The 12500-nt window shown below is 43.4% G+C and overlaps 1 protein-coding gene across 4 annotated transcripts in view; it reads right to left on the reverse strand.

Annotated features, from left to right (window-relative positions):
• LOC147017206 (CUB and sushi domain-containing protein 3-like) overlaps positions 1–12500 on the reverse strand; it is an 879227-nt gene that overhangs the window by 270625 nt on the left and 596102 nt on the right. For 3 of the 4 annotated variants that reach the window (XM_085846657.1, XM_085846656.1, XM_085846659.1), the window contains 4 exons: positions 6266–6379; positions 6026–6121; positions 4935–5138; positions 4595–4761 (listed from right to left, as the gene is read on the reverse strand). In XM_085846657.1, the coding sequence (XP_085702783.1) occupies positions 4595–4761; positions 4935–5138; positions 6026–6121; positions 6266–6379 (581 nt within the window). The remainder of the gene's footprint in view (positions 1–4594; positions 4762–4934; positions 5139–6025; positions 6122–6265; positions 6380–12500) is intronic. The other variant, XM_085846658.1, reaches the window with a different exon arrangement.

Genomic DNA, 12500 nt, shown 5'->3' on the forward strand with positions numbered 1-12500 from the left:
CTTGTGAGCCAACGGCCATCCATATCTAGTGCCCAACTGTGTCTGCGGACGTCCTCCTGCAGTTGGGTTACTTCTTATTAGGAGGTTGGTGGCAGGATTTGCACTCCGGCCACCGTAAAACGCTTCATTCCGCAAAACGCAAAAACGCAAAAAAATCTGAAAACCCACTCCGTGGGAGTACCTCCTGTGCAGCTTCCCTTCGCAGGGCAGCTCACCGGATGACAGGATTGGGGCAAAGCCTTCGGGACCCCCAATCTTTGATAGGAGGGAAACCACGGGGTAACATCCCTGGGTCAGATTGCGGGAGAGTGTGTCGGAGTGGTGCTGAGGTGTCGTCCACCAGACGGCGGTCTCCTTGGATTAACCTGAGGCGGTCCCTTCGGGTGGGTGCCTGGAATGTCCTATCCCTAAGAGAGGATGATCACCTGTCTCTGTTATCATCTGAGCTCAAGCGTTTGGACATCGGGATTGCAGCTCTCTCTGAGGTTCGGAGACCGGATTGCGGCGAGATAATGGTGGGTGGTTACACCTACTATTGGTCTGGTCGCTCTGATGGTTACCATACCCAAGGAGTTGCTGTAGCTGTGTCCAATAAGCTGACCCCAATGATAATTGAGGTAACACCGGTCAACGAGCGTATTATGAGATTAAGGATTCGCCACTCCTTAGGTGTCATTTCCCTGGTCTCTATTTATGCTCCGACTGAGGCGAGTGATCTCACCGTGAAGGACACATTCTACGCCACACTCGAGTCTGTGGTTGATCAGTGCCCCAGACGAGATACACTTCTAGTCTTGGGGGATTTCAATGCATCGACTGGAACTGATAGGGATGGTTATGAGGTGTGTGTTGGTCCCCATGCGTCAGGAACTATGAACCAGAATAGCACTAAGTTCCTTGACTTTGCAAGAAGTCATGGACTTAGGGTGGCTGGTTCATGGTTTCAGCGCCCGCAAGCTCATCGCTGGACTTGGTATTCCAACGCTGGCGGTGTGGCAAAGGAGATTGACCATGTCCTCATTGACGGTCGTTGGAGGATGATCCAGAACTGCAGGGTCTACCGGAGTGCTCAGTTCCTCAATATTGACCACAGGCTTGTTGTAGCAACTCTAAAGCTGCACCTTAAATCCTGGAGAATGGTACCATCCCAGCCTAGGCTGGATGTTGCCAAGCTCAGGGATGAGAGAGTAGCTGAGGAGTTTGCGAACAGGCTGAGTGGACACTTGGGGGGTCTGGGTGCTTTGGGGGGTCCTGAAGAGTTGTGGAGCACCTTCAAGACTACCGTCCTTGATGTTGCCGGTGGATGCCTTGGAGTTCACCGCAGGGCAAAGAAGAATTTTGTCTCCCAAGGGACACTGGATACCATTGACCAGAGTCGCAGGGCCAGGCTGAATGGCAGAGCTGAGCTGTTCAGGGAGCTGAGGCGTAAAACTGTACGTGCACTGAGGGTGGACAAGGAGGCCTATGTGCGAGGAATCTGTGAGGGGGTAGAGCATCACCTGTGGACAGGTGATTCTCGTCCCGCTTTCAGGGGAATTCGCGAATTACGTTCATCCAAGCCCATCCCTCGGAGCACTGCAGTTCGAGCAGAGAGTGGTAGGCTCTTGACAGAGGAGTCTGAAGTGAAGGCCCGCTGGGCCGGTTACTTTGAGCGGTTGTACCAGGCTGATCCCCCAGCTGTCCAGTTGGACGTCAAGGGTGTTACAATCCCTGTTGCTGACCCTTGAATCAACTGTGGTCCACCATCGCTTGTGGAAACACGGGCTGCGGTGAACCAGTTGAAACGGGGCAAAGCTCCAGGGATCTGTGGCATCCATGCTGAACTTCTCAAGGCTGGTGGAAATGCTGCACTCGTGTCGTTGCATGCAGTTTTGTGCTCTGCCTGGAACACAGGCATCATCCCAACTGACTGGAAGAGGGGCCTTGTTGTCCCTCTCTGGAAAGGGAAGGGTGATCGCCAAGACTGCAACAACTACCGAGGGGTGACGCTGCTCTCAGTGCCGGGCAAGGTCTTTGCTCGGATAATTCTTGATAGGGTTCGCCACCATCTGCTTGAGCACCAGCGTCCAGAGCAGTCAGGCTTTACACCAAAGAGGTCAACGATTGACCGTATCCTTGCACTTCGTGTCCTCACCGAACGCAAACGAGAGTTTCGGCAGGGGCTGCTTGCAGCCTATGTTGATCTCTGTAAAGCGTTCGATTCAGTGAATCGGGATGTCCTCTGGAGGATTCTTGGTCTTCGTGGGGTGCCACCGAAACTGATCGATCTGATGTCTGAACTCTACTTTGGTACTGAGAGTGCTGTGAAGTGTGGTGGTACCATCTCTGACTTATTTCCAGTTGTTACTGGAGTTCGTCAGGGATGTGTACTTGCCCCCACGCTTTTCAGCACTTGTATGGACTGGATTTTTGGGAGGATGTCGGAGAGATCAAGTTGCGGTGCATCGTTTGGCAATGTCAAGATCTCGGACCTTGATTTTGCAGATGATGCAGTCATCTTTGCGGAGACTTTAGACATCCTCTTGGGGGCCCTGGAGGTGCTGAATGAGGAGTCGGAGCCATTGGGATTATGGATTTCTTGGGTCAAAACTAAGATCCAGGCTTTCGGTGACATCTTGGATACTGCTATCCTGTCTGTGTCTGTTTGTGGTGAGGATGTTGAGGTCGTGGATAGATTCACTTACCTTGGCAGTGATATTCATGTCTCCGCAGGTTGTGAGCCGGAGGTCAATAGACGTCTGGGTCGGGCCTGGGGAGTCATGGATTCACTGGATCATGGGGTGTGGCGCTGCCGGTACCTGTGCGGGAGGATGAAAGTCCGAGTCTTCAGGTCCTTGGTACTTGCAGTCTTGCTCTATGGGTGCGAGACTTGGACTTTGACCAAGGATCTGAGACGGAGACTTAATTCCTTTGGTACCAGGTCTCTTCGGAGAATCCTTGGCTATCGCTGGTCGGATTTTGTGTCCAACGAGTGGTTGCTGAGAGAGACTCGGATGAGATTTGTTACCTGCATAGTCCGTGAGCGTCAGCTGTGGCTGTATGGACATGTGGCTCGTTTTCCTGACGCTGATCCTGCTCACCAGATTCTCTCAGCGAGGGAGTCTCATGAGTGGAGGAGGCCAGTGGGCCGACCACGTGCCTCATGGTTGCAGCAGGTTGACCATCATCTCAAGGAGATGGGGATGGGCCTGGCATCTGCCTGGGGGATGGCCAGACGGAGGCCCCTGGAGTACCGGCGGAAAGTGGACGCAGCGACGTGCTGTTCTGGCACATGCTCCCATACCTGACCTGACCTTCACGCCTTAGACAAAGTACTGAACAATTTTCCACTTATGCCTCGTAATTTTAATTTTTGACTTAACACTTTAACAACAACAACAAAAAATTAAGTTCCATCATGGCATGCAACGCAAGTGGAGGTATAGTGAGTGTATAGTACACTACTTCTCTCACCCCTAGTTGCGAGCTCTGTACTATACTCATGAGAGGTATTATCTGACCATCACTTCTTGTATTTTTGTGCCAAACTCTCTCAAACTACTTCTTCATGAGTGATAAACAACCCTCAAGTTCTCAAGTTGAGATTCCCACAAAGAAGGCTCGTAAAGCTTTGAGTTTGGACATGAAAATGGACGTGGTGAAGCGATTTGAGCTTGGGGAGCGTTTGGCGGACATTGCTCGAGTGCTCAGCCTTCCTTCCTAGACTGTGAAAACAATCAGTATTAACGACACCAAAATAAAGTCAAGTGCTGAATGTTCAAGCCCAGGTGGTGCTATAAAAAATATGAAAGGGAGAGACAATATCATGGAAAAGTTTCTCAGCACTTGGATTGAAGATCAGCGTCAAAGAAATGTTCCCATGAGATTTATAATGATCCAGGAGAAAGGTAAGTCGCTTTGGGAAGATTTAAAAGAAAGTGACGAACGTGAGAAAAGTGCTGATGTTCATGAAAAATTTAAGGCAAGGGGTTTTTGAATGGATCAATAAATGTGCACATATATTCAAATGAATGGAGAGGCAGCGAGTGCAGGTGCAATGCAGCAGATTCATTCTCGGGAAAATTGAACAAAATCATCAAAGAAAATCACTGCTCGATAAAGCAAATATTTAACATCGATGAAACTGCTACAACAAGCACAGAAACTTCATAGACAAGCAACAATCAAGGAAATACTGCAAGCCTCATCGGCTCAGTAACCGCTCCACCCCCACTACAACATCTGAAACCCGCATATGGTGATAATAACCAATCTCTCTCACACACACACACACACACACACACACACACACACACACACACACACACACACACACACACACACACACACACACACACACACACACACACACACACACCAATTTCACTTGAGGAAGATAGTCTATAATACATTCCTCACAAAGTCCAAGTCATATGATCAATCATGTAGATCTTTTGAATAATTTTAATATACTGTATACCAAACATGAAGAAGGTGATATCAACACTTGCAGTAAGCATACCCAAAGGCAAATCTCTGATTCTGCACAATAATGTCATAGTAACCACCATATAATGATGAGGTAAAAGCAAGATGGTATCCAGAAAAGCCTCACCTGCACACCTGAGCCTTCAAGAACAGTAATTATCCAAACACAATTCAAATTGTTATCGTATGGCTCTGGGAAGCCGGGGGATAAAATGGACCCTTTAGGTTCGGTCAGATTCCCCCCACACGGCACTGAAACACACAGTTGATCCATTAGACAGGCCTGCCAGGCAGCTGGTATGGACAGAAAACACAGCAAGAATAAGAATGGGGAAAGAAGCCGACACTTTGCATAAAGTTTCTACCTCATTAGGGCACAAATTAATGACAGTACTCGCCTCCAAAAATGAGACTGGATTCAACAGTGCAGTGAAACAGGTTTGGAAATCAATGAAGAGATGCCTCACCTACACAGCTGGGTAAAGAATCGTTCCATTTGGCGAGGGCATTGTGCATCGGTTGGCAACGAATGGTGTGAGAACCATGCAAAATGTAGCCATTGTCACACTCAAAGTGGAGCACAGCACCTGCACTGAAATTAGTGCCCAGTCGTCTGCCAAACTTGGGCTCTGGCATTGAGTCACACTGCCTGGCGCTCGTGCGTGGTACAGCTGGGAGGGTACGCAAAACTTCAGCAAAATTACTCCAGGAGAAACGTGTATTACAGCTTTCCTGTTCTAAGTCACCAGTAGAAAACGTGTCATTTGCCAAAATAACATTTCACTTTTGGAACTTTTCAGCTCAAGAGGCAATTCGTGTTTCGGTTGGCAGCAACAGGAAAGGAGGATGTCAGCGACAAGTGTAATTAACCAGTGGAAATCATTATTGGGAAGCCTTACAAATGTAATTAAACAGCAAAAGACAGCAGGTGGAGCATAGCCTGTACTGAAAAGAGTAAAAAAGAAAAACGTATCCTTCTGGCATTGCATGCAAACCATACTTAGGCTAAAAAAAAAAAAAAGTTGCATTGGCGTAACGGGTCACTGAAAAATAGGGTAGGTCGGTCGGGATCTTTTTTTTTTTTTCCCCCCTAATAAATCCCTCCCAAAATCTCCCCCGGCTCGAGTACCACCCTTTTTGTCGGCGGGTTCTGTCTGAAACACTTCCGGGTTTTTGCGATCGCGATCGCAATCAACAAGATACTTGAAAACGATAGCAAAACAACAAAAATAGCAATAAAATAGGGTCGGCAAAATTTGTCGATAGCAAAAAAAACAAAAAAAAAACGTAGGGTCGGCGGAATTTTTAGGGTCGGGCGGGTTACGCCAATGCAACATTTTTTTTTTTTTGGCCTTATCGGAGATATACAATCCAAAAGTCAGAATCATAAGGCTCTTTCGTAACAGCCATAACGGACCAAATAAAATAACACTTGGGCCTGGAAAGGCCCCATCAGTCAAATATTTAATCACATTGTTAGAGTGAAATGCCTTGCATTAGGAGGCAGGCTGCTTCACCCAAAATGCCAGAAAAAAAAAGTATTCACTGTCAAACATACCCTGATAAATGAAGTGAAAACCTTTCCCTGTATTCTCAACATCAGATGTAAATTTGATTGTAATCTGATTTCCAGAACTCAGGGGAAGAGTCTCTCCTGCAAGTGCAGAACAATTAGACATCCACTTGGTAAGGCCTCCCATACAATGCAGCACAAGTCCTGGTTCAATATCAGTGATGAACTTGCATTTAGGTGTAATCACTTACAGTGACAATAATATGTGCCAGGACTCTCTCTCACCTGTATGGGTGCCCGATAAAGAGCTGAGGAGTCCAGATTGTGAGCTCTGACCATTATAAATGTCCACAACGTCATTCAAGGCCGTTTGGAAAAACTTGAACTGCCCAAAAACCACTGTGAGTGAAAAGGTGTCGGGAGAGATTGTGGCAAAAAGGAACAGGTGTGAATTAAAGCCGAACAATAAAAAAAAATTAAAAAAAACTAATTCGAAGATCATTTATATTGCTAAACTTGCTTTACGGTGGTGGATTGTATAAAGACTTAGTAAATCCACACACCATTTCACCTTTCTTTTTAATGAGGAATGTTTAAAAAGATTTTAAAAACTTTTCACTTAAAACGTTTTCGCACTAAATTTCACTAAAAAGATTCGCACTAAAAACAGAGAAGCACTTTGTTCCTCTTATTCATAAATGTCTTTTATTTTGTGAAAACTGGGTGTTCCAGGCATTCCTTTCCTGTAGTAATTCTCTGCAGACTACTGTAGTAGGACCTGTTACCAACTATAGTATATGACAGTACAACTCTCACATACTATAGTTCTAACTAGCATTTTTACAAAACATTTTTTGTGGAAATTTTGTTGTAATCTTACATCTCGTTTACTCAAACAAGTATTTACAGAAAAATGGTTTTAATGAAAGAATGTCATTTTAACGCATGCGTACATTTGTGATTCAAAGAAAATGATGGCGTTCGGAGGGTGTGGGATTTGAAGAAGAAAGACATAAAACAACATCAACAACAATCCTGTGATGAAACGGCTGGCTTAAGATGTGCCCTCCTCACTGATATACTCAGGTGAAGGTATAGCAAGACCCAAAAGACCCACTGATATATAGCGGATGATGCTCGAGCAAAAGGTATAATAATACAGGAGGGCCACAGAACAACAATCCCATGATGGAATGGCAGTGGAAACACTGCCCACTGGAATGCTGTGATGTCATCCAGCAGAGTGAATGCTTTGAGAAAGGTTTACTTTCGACTGAACATAACAGAATAAATGGAGGAGTTGGAAGGAAATGTAATGCCATAAGCAAAATAAAAAATACTATTCTGCCTAAGATATTTGGTGATGATGTTTGAAGTTTGATCATGGGAAATGAAAAGAGACAGACAGACAGACAGACAGACAGATGTACATGGTCCTTTTGATGATATAGATTTTATATATTGTGAACAATTGTGTTTAAATCAAGCAAACTACTGTATATTAGCAGCTCAAGTCAGCAGATCACTGATGATATTCAAATTCAAAGTTGCTGTGACTCTAAAATCTACATCAAGTTTGCAAGTCTGCTCAACTCTTGAATAAACTGAGATTTGGTCAAATGAGAGTAATAAGTAACACATGGGCACCGGAAGGATGCTTTTAATGGGTTCTTTGACCTAAAAAAAATGTTTTCAAGCATTTCATCAAATTCCTTTGTGAGAATAAAAGTTACAAATTTAATACATAGCACTTGAGCAGATACAAAAGCACAACAGAAATGTTGAAAATAAAATCGGAACACCAACAAGGACCGTATTTTTTGGTGTATAAGTTGATACTGTACTTTTTCCCTCCAAAGTCAGGGCTTCGACTTGTACTCAGAATCGACTAACCTTGGGCTGAAGCTATTGAATTGCATCAATGAAATTTTTTGTATAATTGTGATATTTTCTTCAATAAATTGCATAATTGTTAATTTAAAACACATTGCAGAAACCAGCACCCAGAACGTTTGTCCATTGGGTGAGCAACTATGTTAATCCGCTCAATGATGCAATAGAATCTCATCAATAACGAGCAGCACTCACCAATTACCTTGAATCCATCCCTTTCAATCCGAATCCATCCTAACTACGTCATCTCAAAATGCATCCGGTAAAGTCAGGCAAGTTGTACATGGCAGCTTTTAAGTTGGAAGTTGTTAATTTTGCCGAGGAAAATGATGGGAATACTGTGTCAGTGAGAAATGCAGCTTGTTTGGCATACAGTACTTCGATATGATAACAGACGTGTTGAGAAACTATTTACATTCCTATTTTATACGAAAAGTCATCTCACAATGTAGTTCAAATAATATGCAGAAAATGGCTCATTAATATCCATGACCTGGAAGTACCATCGGCAGCGATGCATTGTGATGGTGTCACAGGGAGGTATTAACACCTCGCTTGTTCTGACTTGACTGGCAGTTTTACAAAATCCCGTAATTGATCTAGCTTCGTTTTATACTGATGCTTACAATCAACTTATCTACTACAGTCATGGCTAAAAATATTGGCACCCTTGCACTTTTTCAAATAAGTCAATTTTCTCAAAAACAGAAGTTGAAATTGAAGAAAGTATTTGGTCTCCACAATTCTTTAGTTCACTGATAATATTACAGAATCTTTGTTTTTGATTCAGAAGTTAATGTATACTTTTAAATCAGAAAATAAAAAGAAATGGCATAGAAAAAATGATCGATATACGAGACATAATATTTGGTATCACAGCCTTTGGACAAAATAACTGCTGTCAAGCACTTCCTCTAGCCATGAATGAGCTTCCTACACCTCTCTACAATCAGTTTTGCCCACTATACTTGTGCAAACTGCTCCAGTTCTCGCAGATTTGAAGGGTGCCTTCTTCCAACTGCTGCTTTCACATTTCCCCACAGGTGTTCAATAGGATTTAGATCTGGACTCATTGCTGGCCACTTCAGAACAGTCCAGCATTTTGTCTTGAACCATTCCTGGATGCTTTCAGAAGTGCCTTTCGGGTCACTGTACTGCTGCAAGCCCCATGACCTTCAAAGGAGACCCAGCTTTCTGACACTGGGTTGAACATTGCGCTCCATGATGCCTTGGTAATCTCCTGATTTCATGATGCCATGCAAACATTCAAGGCACACAGTGCCAGAGGCAGCACAACAACCCCAAAACATCACTTAACCTCCTCCATGTTTGACTGTAGTTAAGGTGTTCTTTTCTTTGAAGGCTTCATTTTGTTTTGTGCAAACATCGAGATGATGTGCTTCACCAAAAAGCTCTAATTTAGTCTCATCTGTCCACAGGACATTCTCCCAGAAGGATTTTGGCTTGTCCAGGTGTGTTTTGGCAAACTACAGTCTCGGTTTCTTTTGTATCTCTTTCAGCAGTGGAGTCCTCCTGGGTATCCTACCACAGAACCCCCTTTCATCGAGTTGGCGATGGACAGAGTGAGTTGAAACTGACGTACCTTACGTCTGAAGGTCAGCTTGAATCTGCTCGGTAGTTGATCGAGGTGCTTTCTCCACCATTCGAACAATCCTTTGCTACAATCTTCAATCAAGTTTTCTCTTGCGGCCACATCCAGGGAGGTTGGCTGCAGTGCCATGGGCCTTAAACTTCCTGATAACATTGCGTATGGTGGACATGGGAACATCAAGGTCTCTGGAGATGGACTTGTAGCCTTGAGATTGTCCATGCTTGGCTACAATCTTGTGTCTGTCCTCCTCAGACAATTCTCTGGTTTTCTTTTTTTTCTCCCTGCTCATTGTGGTACACACAGTGACACAAAAAGGCAGAATGACTCCTTTTCTCTATTCAAACTCGTTAAATGAGTGACTTTATATTGCAGGCATCTGCAACTCTTCAGAGGTGAGTTCATTTCCAAAGTAAAGGATAATCACCTGCTTGAAATCTAATTATTTCTTACAACTTCTGAAAGGTGCCAATAATATTGTCTGGGCTATTTTAGGATTTCTGTGTGGAATAAGCAAAGATTTAGTAATTTTTTTCAGCTTTTTTTGGTTTTGTTCCACTGCAAACCAAAGAAATACATATGTCGATACCAAAATATTTTATAATTCAAACAATTTTTCTGGAAGAAATGGTGAATTATTTGAAAAAAGGGCAAGGGTGCCAATATTTTTGGCTCCAACTGTATGAATGAATGAAGGAAAAATGGCAAAATTAGCCAATGTGACTAATACCATGCATCGATTTATACACCGAAAAATACGATCGATGAAATTCAAATGTGGCTGTAAAAGTGCATGCCATGCACAGAGACTGTTGGAATTTGATCCACTAAGTTGCACATGTCTGGGAAACTAACAGGATCCTTGGCCTTTTCCAAGACTTTGCTTCTTAAAGCTGGACGACAAGGGAAAAGCTGAAAGTTGGATGCCAAGGGAAAAGCTGAGAGCATGCCACTTAAAATCTTGTCGATTCAGATTTGTGAGTCGCTAGAACAGCAGCCCATGAGATGGCATAGCTATCGAATGATATCGTTGCTTTGAGGTGTGGTATCCAGCCCAGGATTAACCATTAAGCAAAATAAGCACGTGCTTCGGGCCTCAAGGGAAGAGGGGCCCCACAGAGTTTTTTTCCAGTGCTGGATTTACAATGGACCACGGTGCAAATGTTGCAGCTGAACCAGGGCCCACAAAAAAGGGGCCCCACAATAAATGAAAAAAAAATAATACATATACAAGAATATTATTTTTTTACACTTTTTTATGCAATGTAATACTGATGCCGTAGCATTTGCTGCAAATAAACCTTACTGTAAGTTTTGTTTAATTTTGAAAAATAAAATTTCATTTTACGGTTGAGTATTATTCTTATTTTGGATTACATATATATGGGGGTACCATAATCTTTTCAGTGCTTAGGGCCTCGAAAGGTCTTAATCCAGCACTGGTGGTATTGGCAAATTAAAGACAATTAGGCAATGAAGGAAATGGAAGAAAAGAAAGTGTGGGTCTGGGAGGTGGGTATGATAGTGAGAGGGAGTGCAGGAAATTATATAAAAGGAAGGAAAGGAGAATTTCAGTGGAGAAGATTTGTTATATTAGTTTGTGCAAACACAAGTGAACAGGCTAATTTAATACAACACAGAATCAATGATAAGTAAAAACACTTGCTGCCTATGAAAATGTAATACCCCATCCTTCTGGTGAGGGCCAAAAGAGCACTTACACAATCCCACATGTGCAATGCAAAATTGAAAGTCATCTCCACATGTAAACTTGTAATACATCGTCCCAACACCACTATGAGGCATTATACAGTACCCAGTCACAAAGAGAATTTGTGTCGTCGTCGCCCCTCCTGAATCGACATACCTACAAAAGTATTTTCATGCCTAAAATCCCTTCCAGGCACAACGTGAGTACAAGTCCTAAATTTCAACTCATTCCATCTGGCAGTTTAGGAGAGCATACAAGTCAAACAAACACACCCACAAAAACCAAACCAAACACACAGGCCAAACTAGAATGGCAATCGCTCGAACGCATACATCCGCCAGGCGGAACAGTTTACATTTGTATCCCACTGATAGGCCAGATCTGCATCCGGCCTTTCGTCGTCGTCAATTGACTTATTCTTGTCACCTCCCAAACTCACCCACCAAGTTTTGTCATAATCTGTGGACAACTTTTTGAAATAGCATACTATATATTGTTTTTGGCCCTATCTCTCAATGGTGAAGAAACTACATACATAAAAACTAAAAGCACGGTTAATTGAATCAGTCCGTGAAGCCATCCGGGAAACCGTCCGGTAAGCTGTGAAGACGATATGCCTATTAATCACGTCCTGTTTGAACGTTGGTTACACACGACACAAATGTCTGTAAATTACATACTAGTGGAACGTTCCTTTCACACTGAAGCTGTGTGATATATATATATATATATATATATATATATATATATATATATATATATATATATATATATATATATATATATATCCTTCTTTTGGCTGCTCCCGTTAGGGGTCGCCACAGCGGATCATCCGCATGATTCGCATATTGATTTGGCACATGTTTTTATACCGGATGCCCTTCCTGACGCAACCCTGGTCGCCTCTTACGACACAGGGATATGGTACACCTATTTTAACCAGGGTATACACCGGCCCAGTACACTGGTACTCATTTCGCTGACCTCGGAAGGATGACAGGCTGAGTCAACCCCCTGGTGTATTAATTCAGTGGCCCAACGGGGCTTGAACTCAGGAACTTTTGGATCCCAAGCCACTGCCCTAACTACTGTGCCAACACTAGACTTAATATATATTGTTACGGTTGTGGAAATTCACACATCACCATTCAGGTTCCCCAGAGGTCAGTTAAGTCGATAAGTGTGAGTCCAGGTTAGATTTCACCACCGATGTATAACGTGATTTTTTCGTGAACCGAGCTGTGCATCTTTGAGTTAGCCGTTATTCTTTTTCTATCTTTATTTTAAAACAAACAACAAGTCCTCAC

The sequence above is a fragment of the Eptatretus burgeri genome, chromosome 11, assembly GCF_056783735.1.
Source record: "Eptatretus burgeri isolate ZD-2024b chromosome 11, Ebu_testis_v1, whole genome shotgun sequence".
Taxonomy (NCBI): Eukaryota; Metazoa; Chordata; class Myxini; order Myxiniformes; family Myxinidae; genus Eptatretus; species Eptatretus burgeri.